This window comes from Stenella coeruleoalba, assembly GCF_951394435.1.
Source record: "Stenella coeruleoalba genome assembly, chromosome: 1".
NCBI lineage: Eukaryota > Metazoa > Chordata > Mammalia > Artiodactyla > Delphinidae > Stenella > Stenella coeruleoalba.
Window position 1 is genome coordinate 54,382,119 of NC_137169.1, and position 16,624 is coordinate 54,398,742.

The 16,624-nt window shown below is 46.9% G+C and overlaps 1 protein-coding gene across 2 annotated transcripts in view; it reads left to right on the top strand.

Moving 5' to 3' along the window:
* The first annotated feature begins 2,474 nt into the window (after nt 1-2,474).
* Nucleotides 2,475-16,624, top strand: part of ROR1 (receptor tyrosine kinase like orphan receptor 1) — a 409,006-nt gene continuing 394,856 nt past the window's right edge. For both annotated transcript variants that reach the window (XM_079903186.1, XM_079903188.1), the window contains exon 1: nt 2,475-2,970. In XM_079903186.1, the coding sequence (XP_079759312.1) occupies nt 2,880-2,970 (91 nt within the window). In that variant the 5' untranslated portion in view covers nt 2,475-2,879. The remainder of the gene's footprint in view (nt 2,971-16,624) is intronic.

Consider the following 16,624-nt stretch of genomic DNA (forward strand, 5'->3'; position numbering starts at 1 on the left):
TCGTGTATGTAAATAATAAAATAATAGTGTTATTATATCTATAACATTTTTAAGTGCCTACTCTGTGCCAGATTCTCATAAAAGCACTTTATGTGAGTTACCTTATTTAACATTCATAGCAGTATGGAATAGGTACTATTATTATCATCACCACTTTGAAGACGAGAGCCTGAAGCACAGACGGACTGCGATATTTGTCCAGGTCACTCAGCAGAGACAAGAAAAGCTAGAGCATGCACCCACGCAGCCTGTACTCATCAGCATTGGCATTTACTGAACTTGCATAAATATTTCCTTTGTCTTTTTTTTAAACAGGAAGAGCCTTTTTCTAGCCTATCCTTTGGGAACTAGTATGTTACAGCTAAACTTCCAGGGATCTGGGATGACTGAGGGAGTGCTTACCTGGGTCTGGACTTGTTGGTGCAGGTTCCACTTTTGGCTCTGACCAGCTGTGGGACCTTGGGCCAGGAAGTTTCACCTCTCTGACTCCCATGTTTCTCCCCTATAAAATGTTAAGGGGGGTAATTTCCAGGGCCCTTTCCAGCTGTCACATTCCTCACGTCTATGATTCTGTGATTAAGTTCCTGGAAGGTTTAAGTACTGATAAAAGTGCCATTAAGTTCTGTATACTCAGCACTGGCAGCCGTCTGTTACCTAAGATACCTGGGCCAAGCTGTTATGGGTTGGAGTTTGGGGGTGGGTAGAACAGAAAAGGCTCCTTGTCTGGCAACTAAGTGTTGTTCTGTAGACGACGGAAGACTGTTCAGCAATGTGCAGTGTCCTGAGATTCCTCTGATTTCTGGACCATGGTGTATTGAGGCCGACCATCAAAGACAGTTTTCTAACAAGAGAACCTTGTGCAGTAAGTTCCTCAGGCAAGTGACAGGAGATAATTGAGACAGGATTGAATGGGTCTCAGGCAGAGAAACTTGAGGACAGACCTATTTGGGCGATAAACTGGTTGACCCAAGGCCTCTCTGTCCATCATTCCTTGACCTCAGGTCAGAGTGATAGAAAGGGGAAAAGCTATCAAGGCAGCTGGGGACACTCCTGCCCTGAAGTCCTGAGAAGAATAAGTGACTGTTTGTCCCACATGGGTTAGTCATTCACCTGCCTGAAGGCAGAGGGCCACGAGCCTAGAGTCTAGGACCTGCTGGGACAGGATGTGGGCTACAAAGTCCTTGCCTTCAATGAGGTGACTGCTCATTATAAAATCCTGAAGCTAGGTACTTAGAGGCTATTGCTGCAGCAATAATAACCACTGCCACTCATCGAGTGCTTGTTATATGCTAGGCTCTGGCCAAGAACTTTTAGGCCCATCATGGCAAAGAGACTGAGTCTTGGCTTGGCCATCCATTGTCTGTGTGACTGTGGGCAAGTCACTTACTCGTTTTTGCATTTCAATCTCCAGAATTGTATTATGAGGATAATCTATGTAAAAGTGCAAAGAGATGTAAAAATTTGTAATGACTTTTTTTTTTTTTTAAACTGTCAATGGAAGATTCAGGAGCTAAATGCACACAAAGCACTAGGCAAACAGGAGGCATTCAAGAAACGATTACCTATACTGTGGGCTTCTCGGTGTTCCTCTAGGCCAAGACTGACTGGTGTCTCTTTTTGCTCTTGCATCCTCATAGCCTAAATCAGGGCCTGGAACCCAGCAGGTGCTCACCATTCCATATGATCAAAGGTCCTCTCTACAAGGTCATGAGTATTTATGTACCACAAAATTCATAACGCTTAACCAGGAGAAATGGACAAAAACATACTGTTAGTAGGAGACTTTAATGACCCCTTTGGCCGAGCAACCGGACGAAAAAATATGCAAAGACACAGAAGGCCTAAGAAACATAATATAAAGGTCAAATTGAGATAGTCACCTATCTCCACATTCTGAAGACAGAAAAACACCTTTCAAGAGACCAAGGGGACATTGACAAAAACTGACCACAGAGAAATCCTCAATACATCTCCATAAAGAAACAGTACAGATGACATTGATTTCGATGCAGTGAAACTAGAAATTGAAGACAAAATGGGAACGCATAAATCACTTGGGTCAAAGAGAAACTCAGAAGGGAAATTGCATGATATCACTAAACGTTCTATTACCCGGGGTCACACAGCTAACAGTGGTAGAGCTGAGGCCGCTAGAATCTGGGTCTCCTAAGTCATTCAGCCACGAACCGGTTTGCGAAGCCCGACAAGTGTCCCTGAGCCTCGGTTTCCCTTTCTGCCAAATGGTCCCAAGGGCCCGCTGGGCTCAAGTCCCGCCACCGGTTTGAGCTGTCGCGGGGCAGGGGAGGCGCGGGAGCAACGACTTTTGGGACGTCTGGGAGGGTGCGGGTGTTGAGAGGCAGCAGCAGAGGGCGCTGGGTCGCCGGCCTGGGCTCGCCTCTGCCATTGGTCGGGGCCCGGCCGCTGGGCTGGAGAGTTGGTGGAAAGTGACAAGTTGAGGGAGGCTGAGAGCAAGAGAGCGAGCGCGCAGAGCAGGAGGAGCCGCCGCGGCCGCCACGGAGTGAGCCCCGGGACGGCAGCCGCCGGACGCAGGGCGCGCTCTTCTCAGAGCCCAAGCCGGCGAGACTCTCAGTCCGCGAGTGCGACCCCGACAGCCCGGGACTGAACTGACCGTCCGGACGCGGCGAGGCTGCAGCCAGAGGGCTGGGGAGGGACCGCGTTTACGGGGTCCTGAGCGGCCGGGCGGAGGCGAAGGAGCAGGTTAGAGGGAACAAAGAACTTCTCAGACGCCCCCGGCATCCTGTGGGGAGAGCGGCCGGGACGAGGTGGCCGGGACGCCGGGCAGAGCCCGTGGATGTTCTGCGCGCGGCCTGGGAGCCGCCGCCGCCGCCGCCGCCGCCGCCGCCGCCGCGAGAGGAGGAATGCACCGGCCGCGCCGCCGCGGGGCGCGCCCGCTGCTCCTGGCGCTTCTGGCCGCGCTGCTGCTGGCGGCGCGTGGGGCCGCTGCCCAAGGTAAGAGGAGCATCGGCCGGCTCGCGGGCCCGCCCGGCCCCGGCCACCCTCCCGCCGGCCCGCCCGGCGCTGGCAGACAGGAAGCGTCGCGCCCGCCTCGGGGGGCGGCCGGCGCCCCGTCGGGGGTCTTGCCAGCGCGACTCCAGGCGCCGGTGAGGCAGGCGAGGGGATTCACCCGGGAGCCCCGCTGTGGGCCGGGGGTGCGCCCGGGGACTTCTTCCTCGGCGCCCAGCCGCAGTTGTCAGCGCTGACAGGAAGCGTGGAGGGGTTGGGGGTCGTGGGGCGATGGGATGCTTTTCGTCCCCCCCACATCTCGCCGGACCCCTAACGCACTCCAACCGGTGTTCAGGCAAGTCCATCCTGCTCCCAAACCGCAGACGCCTTGGAGAGCGTGGTCCAGAAGGGAGTTTGTATTTTCAGGGGTGCCTGCGAGAGCCCAGGCTGTCCGCAGACCGACCCAAACAAAAGCCCTGTTCTCCTGGGGCTCGGGCGGCTTCGCATCTCCACCGTCCCCGGCTCGCCGGCCTTCTGGAGGGTCACGATGGAGGCCACAACGTGTGCGCTGCCGCCGCCGCCACTTTGTGCAAAATGTGCTGTCAGAGGAGGCCTGCTGCTCCAGAGTGCGTGTATGTGTGCGTGTGTGTGTGTTACAAACAAGGGGGGAAAAGACAGCTAATGCATACTTGATTTTGGTAATCTCCAAAGACAATCGCAACAGTTAGAGAAAGACTTCACCGAAAGCCAGAGCGTCTTAGCTCGCTGCGGGAAGCTGGGATCCTTGCTGCGTCTAAGCCGGTACACAATGAGAGGGAAGAGCCCGGCTGCGCCTGTGGAGACAGCCGATTCATTCTTTGGAGGTTGGAGGGGGAAAGTTGATTAAAGTCTCCAGGGTCTTGGGCCTCACTTTTAACATGCATCCCTTGAGGGGGTGCTGGAGCCCCTGGATTCTTCCCTCCCCCACTCGCCGCCCCAACCCATGCTCTTTTATCATGCATCTTTCATTTTTAAGTTAACGCTGGCTTTAGGAAAAAAAGGCTCTGGGCTATTTAGCAGTTGAGGGGAAAAGATCTATTCGCTACATGGACTAAGCAGAATTAGTTCAGACTAAAATCTAGCTAATATTTTTCGTAGTAGAAAACACACTCTGGAAGGAAGTTGTGGGTGAATTTTGATTTCTTAGAGATGACTTTGGGGAAGTGGGAACCACATTTTCCGAGGATGATTCTGAAATTGATCCTATAGTGTGGTTGGGCTAATCTGGAGGCTCCTCGGGGTAAATACAGCTCCTAATTGTAATTAAGATGTACATCAGCAGGGAGTGCACCTTCTTGATGAAAAATCCTAATGAAATGTAAACAGCTTGGTCACATGGATGTTTGCTTCGTTGATGCCAAACATCTGGTTCCATGCCACACACCTGGGTGAAAAGTAAAGAAGGGGCCATGCTGCCTAAAACATTGTAAACATCCTTCTGATGTCAGGTTGCCCGGTGAATTGAGGTGGAGATAACCAGGGTGATTCTAGCTAAGGCAAGGAAGGCTCCTAGCGTGGGGCCTTGATTACTTCGGTTATATCCTCTGTTCACTCTACTTCTACATAAGCTTTCAGAGGTGGTTGCTTTTAGATCATGGGGAAGGAGGGGAAGGGGGGAGGGAGGGTACAGTCCACCTTTCCTTGGTTATCTGCCTTTAAATAAATGTACAGGCAATGATTTTGCTGAGTGTAAGACAATTTTGTTATCGGCAGTCACCCAAATTCTGTCTTGTTTAATTGTCTACAGGCTTAAAAAAACTTAAAAAAAATCCTCACAAATTTATTGTTTCTTTGTCTAAAAAGTATAAAAGCTGCCAGCTTTGACCACTTCTTAGGTCCCATTTCTGTGGGACCTCCATGCGTATGAATTAAAATTGTTTCTTTTTCTCCCATGAAATTTTTTTTTTAAAGAAAGAGTATTGCCTATTCTGAGCTCTTCAATATTGAGCTAAAATCAGTTATTACTGTCTTATTTATTGTCTAATAAATCCCTTTCTATTTCTGTGAATGCTTGATATCTTCTCTGGGGAGAAGCCTTCTAGTGGAACTCAGATTTACCTTGTCTGATCCAAGATTCTTAAGGTAACTCAGCCAGAGGCTCAGGAAATCAGCCTAAGGGGAGATATGTTTCATTTATTTATTTATTTTAAAAGTGCTCAGCATTTCTCCCATCATTTCTCTATTTTGTTAGCCAGGAGGAGCAAACCTTTACATTTGCTTTTTCTGGTCTGTTCATTGTTTTCTCCCCATCTTCCTCTTACCAACCGGAGCTAAACCTCTCTAAGAAGCTGAAGCCGTGATAACTGTACCCAGAGCTCAGGGCCTTTAGAACCCACCTAGGCCTCTCAGAATCCTGTAGATTCTGTGGTTTGGCTGCTTGGAGTCAGAGAGGGGTGGCCTGCTACTGTTTGCTGTCATTTTGTAAACTTTCCAATGATGTTTTAATAGGTGCCTGTCCTGTTGGCTTCTAGAATCAGAATCTCTTGAGGGCAACAGGACTGTTAGCTTTCCTGGTGAAAACACTGGAGACCAAGTCATCCAGCTGCATCTTTATTAGAGACACCTGAAAATCCTACCTGGGGGAGCCACACAGAGGCCTAATTAACAAGGGGTGTGGTCCAACTGCCTCTGGCAGTGTGTTGGGAATATTTAATTTTTAATATTGATTCAGTATACCTGATGGCTGTATTGCTATTCTGATACCTGGGATTATCTTTCTGGTATTTAGTTAGGAGTCCTTTTACAAACTTAACTTTGGTCTGTATTTTCCTCTCTCCATCTCCTGCATGGTGAGCATAGGCCTCAAATGAGACTTGAAAGTTTCTAAGTGGTGTGTTACTTGCATTCATTAGTGTTCAACTTGGCTGTGGTTTGGCGGTACCACATACCCCATTTCAAGTATTTTTGAAAATTGTACCCAGCATCCTATGGAGAAAGGAATGCTCTGTAGACTATATATTATGTACATATATATCTATATAAATGGCATATGTTTATACACGTATATAGTAAGTGGGCCATAGATTTTTGTTGAATGAATGGAGAATAACTTTTTTGGTTGTATGTAAAATTGTTGTGTTATTTGCTTTTCCTAGTTAAAAACTCAACATGGCGTATTTTCAAGGATTTTTCCTTTTCTTGTCTCATCTTCTAGTATGAAGGGAGTATAGTAGAACTGAACAGTAGAGCTTCATGGTTATGAGCACAGGTGTTGGAGTTAACAGACATGGGTTTGAATCTTTTCTCTGCCACATACTGGGTATGGTGATTAGTTTTTCTCAGCCTTACCTGAGTGTTATGAGATCTCAATGAAACCATGTATGGCAAGTACTGGAGAAGAGCACCCAGCCTAGAGGGTCTTAACTTGGGGTACCTGAAATTAAGGCTAGGAAACCCCCCAGAAATAATACACAAAATTTAATATGCATTGTTGTGGTTGTATGTTTCTAGCTATAATCTGATTTTTTAAGGAAACTGCAATCCCCCCAAAATAGGAACCATTGATTTGGAGTGTTTGGTGCTTGGGGCAATGAGTTGCCTTCCTGGGTAGGTTGCAAAAGGTTGACGGTTGGTGTGGGGGGGTCCTGGGCCTTAGCCCAGATCTGCACAAGCCATGGGGCCTCTATCTCTCCTCACTTTCTGCTTTCTCTCCCACCAGGCCGGCTGTTATTGGGCCTGAGAGAAGCTGAAGAATGGTGTCAAATCCTTTGACCTCTACCAGGAATGTATTTCCCTGAACCCAAGCATTCTGAGATGCTGGTGTTTGCACAATTTATTTAACAGACACTTGCATAATCCTTACAATAGGCCAGTCACCGTTCTAAGCATTTTTCAAGTATTAACTCACTGAATCCTCACAACAACCCTATGAGGGAGGTGGCATAATTAGCTCATTTTGATTTAGGCACAGAGAGGTTAAATTACTTTCTCAAGGTCACATGGCTAGGAAGTGGCGTTGCTGGCCTTACAGAGGCTAAGAGTTCATGCTCTTATCTAACTGCTGCCCTAGACAGTCTCTCCTGGTTTAAGTCTCAAAATTTACACTATTTTTATGTTATGTAGGAGCCAAAGGTGCCTTTTCCCCAGGTTTTCTAAGAGCAGCAAAGGGATGTTCTCTTAGCCATATCTAGGGGTTATAATAAATGACTGGAGACAGCCAATTTCAGTTTTCCTTCCTGTGCTGGAGTTGCCTGAGCAAGACCTGCTGTAACTCAGAGATAGACCGGAATGGCCTCTATCGTCTGCACTTCTGATCAGGAGGAATTATATTGTTGTAATGAACTGCACCTTGGATGCGGTTTGAGGAGTGTGTCTGGCAATTCCTTCCAACCAGCGATGAGATGTATTTTGATGAAGTGCCTCTGTATTTGCATCTTGGTGTACAACTTGGGGTGTAGGCTGAAAAGGGGTGATTTATTAGAGTGTTCTCTAGTGGGAGAGCTGGCTTGCCAACTCCAAGTTCCTGATGTGGATCAGACCCTCGCAAATCCAGCCCCATCTGGGAAACACTCAAGTCTCCGAGGACTCTTTCTCAAACAGAAGAGCCTCAGCTTGGCCTTACCTAGTCCCCAAGGTGTGTCAGGAGAGTCTGTTCTGTAGACAGACGGAAAGGAATAGTCTTCTGTGATTCTGAGAAAGTTCTCTGGAGTTGAAGGGGGGGATGATGGGGTGGGGGCTTTGGGTTGGGGGAACTCTTCGAGATCCTTAACTAAATGCAGCTGCTTGTTACACGGAGCCTGACTTGCATGCCAGGAATATCTAAAAAGCTAACGAATACAAAATAAAAATAAACAGCAGTAAAAAGGCTCTCTCTTTGTTGCAGTAAGCTCGGTTGGGGTTTTCAGTTTGTTTAGGAATGGGATAATTGTGGCATCCACTTTATTTTGGTAAGGCAGTGAAACGTGGATTGATGTTATGTCATTGGGATGCTACCACCACCTGAACTTTTTCCTTCACACCTCCCCCCTCAGAACGCCCAGGCATGAACAGCCACAGGGCCTGAGTCTCAAACTGTTGCCCCTGAGTGAATTACATTGAAAGAGGGCAGATAATTTAATGGGATAATGTTGGCAGGGCCAGCAAATTTCACACCCCATCTCTCACTAATAGAAAGGCAGTAGAAGGCTACAATATCCTCAGATGAAAAGGTTGTATAAAAAGGTTCTGCGTAACAGTCACTGTCTGTCCATAAATAAGGTTCTGTAGAGTTTTGATCCAAAAGCTGTTATGAAATACTGATAAGCCAACCCTCATAATGTTTGGCCTGCTTACATTTCCTTTTTTTTTCCTTCTCTCATAGAACCATAGATTTTTTTTTTTTTAAGAGGGGGAAGGGACCTAAAGATCAACCAGTCCAAACTGTTTATTTTCTGAAGTATTTCTGTACAGAAAGAACCTTCTTTTATAGCCTTTTAAAGAGGCAGTATGGAGTAACAGAAATGGAATGGGATTTGAACCTGATAGACTAGAGTTTGAAATGGGGCTTTGCTGCTTGCTGGCTGCGTGACCTTAGGCAAAGTTCTTTGACCTTCAGAGCCTCAGTTTCCTTCTCTGCAAAATGGGGATAACAGCAATATCTGACTCACAGGGTTTTTGTAAGAATTAGAGGAGATAATTGACATAAAGCACCTTACACAGCACCACAGACCTAGTAGCTGCTATCATCAGCAGGGTTTGCTGGAGAAATCAGAACAAGTGGTTCCAAAACAATGAGCATTGTGCTGTGAGATACAAACCAAGACTCAGAGAGCAGCAATTTTTTCAAGATGGTAGGACTCTTGAGTGTTCTTTTTTACAGGGAGCATACAGATACTCTAGATGTGAGCAGTCCCAGGCTAGTGCTGGGGACCTGGACTGGAGAAGATTCCACAGGGCAAAGCCTTAAAACAAAGGCTTTTTTCAGAACAGTGAGCTCTTTGGGGAAGAGCAACCCCTCCCTGGTGCTTGGTGTAATTCCAGAATCCTGCAATGGGGAATGTTACATTTCAGGGACCTCCACTTGTAATCTGACCGTTTTTAGCTCCAATATCCAAATAATCTTGCTGAGCACAACTTGAAAGAGAAGGATAATGGCCGGAGGAAAGAATCCTGAGGTGCTCTGTTAGCCATTTAAAATTTCTGAGTACAAAAAAAAAAAAGTTCACGTTACGCAAAGAGAGAAGAGTAAAGAAGTGTGTGGGAAGGGGGAGGGGAGATAAAAACGAACCCGGTCTAAAGACCAAGACCGGGCTTGTGGTTTTATTTTTATTTTTCAACAGTAAAGCTTGTCATTTAATGCATTTCAACTTACATTTGTTTTATATTTATTATATGCAAGATATGGTGTTTGTGCCCAGGAGTAAAACATTATCACTGCCCTCAAGGAGAGATAGAGGAGGGACATTCTTACTTTTTAAAGAACCTACTATGTGCCAGGCATAGTTCTTTACAGGTATTAGGTTTATATGTCCCAACATCCCCTTGAGGTTGGACTTCTGACCCCATTTGTCAGATAAGGAAATCGAGGCCCAAGTATTGAGGTAAGCGTCGTAGCCAACCTCACAAAACTATTAAGTTGGGTTTGGCATTTGAACTTAGGTATTTGGACTCTCAAGTGTATGCTATTTACACTGTCCTTGAAGTGTAATTGGAGAGGCAAGATGAACAGATATGTACCTCCACATGCCAACTGGCTCTCCCATAAGTGAATTATAGGAAAGGGTCGTGAAAAAAGGACTTTGGGAACACAGGGGTGGAAGACATTAATTCTCACTCACGGAATTGGAGGGTCAGAGGGAGAAATCTGTGCCCTTCAGTGGCTTATTGTGAGGATGCAATGAGATAATGTATGGAAGGTGCTCAGCGTGCTGAGTGTTCAGCTGTAGTTCTGTAGCCAGAGAGAGGCCTGGTCAGGATTAATCTGCCTCGAAAGCCTGTGTGCTCTTAATTGTTCTGATGCGCACCTTCTCAACAGGTGTGTGGTTTGTAGGAAGAGTAAGTGGCTATGCAGCCCCCAAACAGAAGGGAACACAGTTTCTCTGGTCTCTTCCCCACCTGCCCTAATCCAGATTTTTGGATTCAGCTCTGCTTTGGGCAGGGTGTGTGTGGGGGTGGATTTGCACAGGCGTGAGTTTGGAGAAAATCACGGAGCCTAATCATAAACCATAACACTTCTGGAACTCTAGCCGGGACCTGCCATGTTCCCCATTCATTCTCTGATCATACATTTTTCTATGCACTTACTTTGAGCCAAATATTCTCCTAGTCACTAGAGACATAAAGGTGAATAAGTCTAGGTCCTTCTCTTGGAGGGTTTTTCAAATGGCAAGTCTGTGGCAGAGATTGCTAGCTGATCATCAGATCTGTTTCATCTCTTCCTGGGCACATGGCTAGACTACATTTCCCAGGTCCCTTGCAGTTAAATGGAGGCCATGTGACTAAATATTAGCCAGTGGAATGAGGTTGAAATCAATGAGTGTCACCTGTACACCTGATCCATAAAAAAACTTCCCAGGCAGGATTGCTATGATCCTGTATGTGGGAACTCTAGAAGTCATGTGTTGAAGACACCACAAAATGGAAACAGCTTGGAACCCACCCTAATGACTGCCCGGTGGAAGCCACCTGCCTGTCCACACTTGTTTAGGTTTTATGTGAGTAAGAAATGAACTTCTATTGAAGTGAAGGCTATTTCAGGGCTTATCAGTTACAGCTGCTAATGGTATCTTAACATTATTTCTATAACTAACATTTTATATCTATCATATAGTTGTAAACCATAGTGCACCATGAGATGAATTTTGTGGGTCTGAATCACTATTTTTAGATAGAATATAATAGGAAATATCAGAGTGCATTACATTAATCTGGTGAGTATTTTGGGAAACTTTAGCTTCAGTTTGGTAAGTGCTGATTTGGGTTATTATTGAGCTCTCATGATCAAAATTTTGAAAGTCACTGTTTTACTGAAGGCATACAAGTCAACAGCTCTGTACAGCAGAGTGTGGTAGTTATGATAATAGTGGTAAAGTCCCAGTGCTATAGAGACTCAGTTAACGAGTGCCTAGGAAGCAGAAATGGCAAAAGGGGTTCATCTTTCCAGTCCATTTGTATTGGCTGCCTGTGGTGCAGTGTTGAAAAGGATTCTGAGGTTTCTTCCAGGGTCTCTGGGAGGGAAGGCTGTGATCTGATAGCAGCATCTGCCATGGGCTTGGGAGGAGGAGTAGAGGCTCAGACCTAGCTTGCATCTGACCACTTTGCAGGGAGTCTGAGCTCCTTCCAGTGAATTCAACCCCTTCCCCAATTATTTATGGCACACAAACGGGGTCTGTAGCGCTGTGCGCAGCACTGTGGGGATTTTAGAAGAACTATGACTAGCCCTTGTAGAGTTTACCTTTTAGGGGCAATAAAATAGACATTTGTGAAATAACTTTGCAGCCAGAGAGCGCAGAGTTGGCAATTACAGATGCAGAATGCCTAGGAAAGAGGGCTTTGAGTGGTGCCTTCGTGGTTTCTTTGCGTATGAAAGGAGCAGGGGAAGGGAGGAAGAAGCAGGGCTTTACTGGAAGCCTGATAACTTACTTTTCTCTCCAAAAGAGAGTCCCAGAGAATTAAAAATCCAGTACATTTCAGGGCTGCTTGTCAAAGGTATCATGTATCTTATTCCCTCTGCTGCAGCAGTTTTGTTTTGTAGTGAAGGTTACTAAATCGCAGTCCACCTTTTGCCTGCGTGATGAACATCATAATAGTTGAGTAATACACATCAAGAATCCTGTGTGCCAAGAAATATTTTAAGTTCTTTAACTATTTTAACTTGAATTGTCTTCGGGGAAACCCAATGAGGTAGGCACTAATTATTAGCTCCATTTTCCAGATAAGAAAATTGAGGTACAGAGAAGGTAGGTAACTTGATCAGTATCAAACAGCAAGTTAAGTGGGAGAGCCAGGATTTGAATGTAGTTGTCCCGAGTCCGGGGCTTTGTCCTTGATCATTAGGCTATTTTACATCTCATTAGAAAAAAAAAATGCGGGCTTCCCTGGTGGCGCAGTGGTTGACAGTCCGCCTGCCGATGCAGGGGACACGGGTTCGTGCCCCGGTCCGGGAAAATCCCACATGCCGCGGAGCAGTTAGGCCCGTGAGCCATGGCTGCTGGGCCTGCATGTTGGGAGCCTGTGCTCCGCAGCGGGGAGGCCACAACAGTGAGAGGCCCACGTACCACCAAAAAAAAAAAAAAAAAAAAAAAAATGCTACCTGATGATTCAAATTCTCTGTAAGATCCCAGTCAAATAGCTGAGTCAAAATAATTATAATTGAAGCCTCCATTTGCACAGGGCTTTGCAGCTTACAAAATTATTTCATGTATATTACCATTAATTTTTCAAATATTCCAATGAAATAGAATTTCTTTCTTTCTCTCTCCCTTTTAAAATTAGGCCTGTGAGGTTTGCAGTTCACCTAAAGTCACTACAGCTGGTGGAGCCTGCCTGAAACCCAGCCTCTTTTTTTTTTTTTTCTCTCTTGCGGTACGCGGGCCTCTCACTGTTGTGGCCTCTCCCGTTTGCGGAGCACAGGCTCCTGACTCGCAGGCCCAGCGGCCATGGCTCACGGGCCCAGCCGCTCCGCGGCATGTGGGATCTTCACAGACCAGGGCACGAACCCGTGTCCCCTGCATCGGTAGGCGGACTCTCAACCACTGCGCCACCAGGGAAGCCCCCAGCCTCTTTGACTTAAGGCTTTTAGTGCTTTCTGCTCTAAATAACTGGGGGAATTTCCTGATGGTCCAGTGGTTAGGACTCTGCGCTTTCACTACCAAGAGTGCGAGTTCGATCCCTGGGCAGGGAACCTGCAAGCCGCGTAGCCAAAAAAAAATTAAGAAACTGGAATTCGTGACTCTACGTCTTGTCACTGCAGTTTTACCAGTAAATGAATTTGCCTGATTCTCCTCAAATCAGCTATGGTTTTTGGAAATAGTTGTGAGGCATTTGTGGGTGGAACCTGGAGCTAGAGTTCCTGTAATCTAAGAAAGTTCACTTGCAAACAGACTGAGAGAAGTTACTTAAAAACAAGGAGTTTCCTAAGTGGTTGGTGATTGCAGCATGCAGTGGAGCCAGTAATTGAAGGGCTTTGGCATCAGAAGGTCTTGCTGTGAAACTGGGCTCACCATTTCTGGCCAGGTCAGCAAATGACTTGACCTCCCTGAGACTCGCCTTCCTCACCTGTAAAACAGGAAGCATAACGGTGCCCACCTGCATGGGGTGGGGAGGACCATGGGAAGTGCATGTACAATGCCTGGGTGGTGTTCAGTACGTGCTTGCAGCTACTCCTGTGAATTAAATGGAGAGCAGCAAGAGTGCACTGCCTCCTTTGAGATTTTCCCAGGACATGACGGAGCAAAATTTCTAAACCTCAGAACCTTTCTTTTATAATATAACCATCCCTGGGGCAGACCTTCCTAGCACCTAGAACTTTTAGGTTATAATTATATTAATATTTCTTCAGGATGGGGACCTTTCTTAAGCTTCGTGAAGATTGAACATCCTGAGGTAAGAACAGATCCTGCTGCCTGAAATCCTAGATTTCCTGGAAGGCTCCTATCTGTTCTTCCAGGAAAATTGACACCATTTCCTGATGGCGTTAGGCATCCGTCACAGCAACTCATTTCACTTTTTCTCCACGAGAGAGATTATATCCTCACCTCTTGGATTTCACTCTGATCTGGTATGTCATAGTTTTTACATAATTTTCACATTTCCTGCACAGGATTTGTTGTTTTTCTTTTCCCTACCTGAATGTTCAGTGTGGTGCTTCTCCATATGGGCTCCCCTGAAAGGCGTGCCTTAAGAAAGTAGTGCTTAGGGCTTCCCTGGTGGCGCAGGGGTTGAGAGTCCGCCTGCTGATGCAGGGGACACGGGTTCGTGCCCTGGTCCTGGAGGATCCCACATGCGGCGGAGCGGCTGGGCCCGTGAGCCATGGCTGCTGAGCCTACGCGTCCGGAGCCTGTGCTCCGCAACGGGAGAGGCCACAACAGTGAGAGGCCCGCGTACCGCAAAAAAAAAAAAAGAAAAAATAGTGTTGAAGAAAGTAATGCTTAGTTCCATGGTGGCTATTTACCTCCTTCCTTCAGAGAATTGCCGTGTGTCATCTAGGAACTTTCAGTCGCAAAATATTGCCTATTTGGGATTAGCTGTGTAGACTGCTGACACCAAGCAGTAACAATTTGTGACGATGTTCTTAATCTACTGGTGAGTTACCTTCTCTTGCTCTAGGCTGCTCATAGCATGCTCTGCCCACTCACATCTGGTGTCCCTAAGCCAAGGAGTCAGGTGCTTTGCTTGTGGCCAGGTAGTCTTCAGATGGTCAGAACCTGCAATGGGGGCCTCCCAGGGGCCACCTGGTAAAGGGCATCTCTCCTACCCAGTGAGCAAGGGAGGATCTGAGCTGAGCATGCCCAGTTTGTTCTACCAGCTGTCAGCAAGTCACCGTATCCGACTGTGCCTTGCAAGGAGTAGTTAAGTCAAGGGGTAGAGAGAGTCCAGCACTTCCAGCACTGATTGGTTTCCCTCCCCAAGATGAAAGTAATGCATTGCTCCCTTACACTGGCTGCAACTTGATTTTTTCTTAAAGGAGTAATTGTCAGATTTTATGGATGTGTTGGGATTAAAACTATATATACATTAGTCAAAACGTTTTATAAATAACCCTCCTACCTCTCAGCCTCAGGGCTCAGGTTTAGAAAGTTTCTTGACCAGTCCAGGATGCTGGTGAAGGTGGCTTCCCTCAGACTCACGGAATCAAATCAACAGGCCAGTGGCTCTGTCTGCTGAGTGTTGGTGAGGAGGAGAGAAGGAAAGAAGGGACCCAGGAGGCACAGCTCGTTACCCGCCAAGTGACATGTCCTGTGTAAACTCCCAGGAAGTCACCGGCGATTCCACTTGGTTAAATATTTGTTTAGCAACTAAAGTGGATGCAGGAGAAATACATGGCTAGATTCTCTTCTGTAGGAAGTTTACTGTTTTTGTCAGGGAGACAAGATTGATATCCCCATATGGCATGAGAATAACTCATTGAATCAAACTCACTGTTCTGGCCTTTGTTTAGGCCCCTTTCTCTATCATGCAGCCTCTAGAATCTGTGTACTTAGCACCCTCCCTCCCCCCCTCAACACATCTGGCTCAAGCTCTTTCCTGTCCATCTCTCCTCCCTGAAATCTTTTTTTTTTTTGGCGTACGCGGGCCTCTCACTACTGTGGCCTCTCCCGTTGTGGAGCACAGGCTCTGGATGCGCAGGCTCAGCGGCCATGGCTCACAGGCCCAGCCGCTCTGCGGCATGTGGGATCCTCCTGGACCGGGGCACGAACCCGTGTCCCCTGCATCAGCAGGCGGACTCTCAACCACTGCGCCACCAGGGAAGTCCAGGTCACACTTTTATTCCCAAGAGAAACTGAGGCTCAGAGATATTACGCAACTTCCCCAGTGTCATAGAACCGGCCACTTTCCATTCTACCCACTTCTTCACGAGCAGGGACCAGATCTTTGTTAGTTAACAGCTGTCTAGTTGAGCATGTTTTACTTGATAGGAAATCACCAAATATGGGTTGAGGGAAGGCTAAAATCAATGTAATTAAGTGCCACGAGGAAGGTGTACACAGTAAGTTTTGTAGATCAAGGAGGAGAGAGGAGTGCATTGTTCGGAATTACTGGGAGGGTTTCTGAAGGAGGTGGAGCTTGACACGGAGAGCCGATATTAATTTGCTTTTCTCCAATATGCAGTGTCCTCAGTGGTCCAAGTCAGCAAGCGGGGACACCAGAGCGCTTCCCACTGCTAGGGTTGGGCACTGCCCAAGACATACTGATTACATTTGAGCTGTTCTGAAAATGCAAAAGGTCAAAATGAAAATGTGTCCATGGCAAAGAGGAAGAGAGGTATAGTATCCAGCAGGAAGTTCACAGCGGTTGGTGCAATAGGAAATGAAGACCTAAAGACTTTGTCTTAAAGAAATTAAGTGGGGGGAGGGAAAGGGTGAGGGTATCCCCAAACATATTATCAAGGAGCCTCTGACAGGGCTTTCAGGCGGGCCTTCCCAGTCTGTCTGCCGCCCCCTCTCGGGTGTCATGGGACCCCTTTGCAACACAGTGGCTTCTCTATGGGCTGTCCCCTCCCACAGAAACATCCTTCCCCAGCCCATCAGTCCTTCGGCCCTGGCTTAAACGTCACTTCCCTGACTGACCAGACTAGATTGGGCTCCCACCCTACTTGCTTTCATAGCACCCTGTATTTAAAAATATTCATCATTACGAGTTTTAGTTAGGTATTTATTTGTGCAGTTATTATTTTTGTGATATCTCCTCTATCACCGGATCAGACACTCCATAGGGTAGGGTTTGAGTCTGCATCACAGCCAGCACAGTGCCTAGGGGCCAACTGAATCAACTCTACTTACTTTTACTAAGCTTTGTCCTTACTTCCTAGAGACTGGGAACATTCCAATTGGTTTTGCTATTACCGTCTAGCAATTTGAAAAGGCATCTTTGAACAGCTGAAAATCTCAAGGCGATCTCTTCCAAAAGATGAGGAATCTAACCCCATAAAAAGCCAATCTGGACTCAATCAAACCTGCTGTGGGCTCTATTTTGCAGGAGAGAA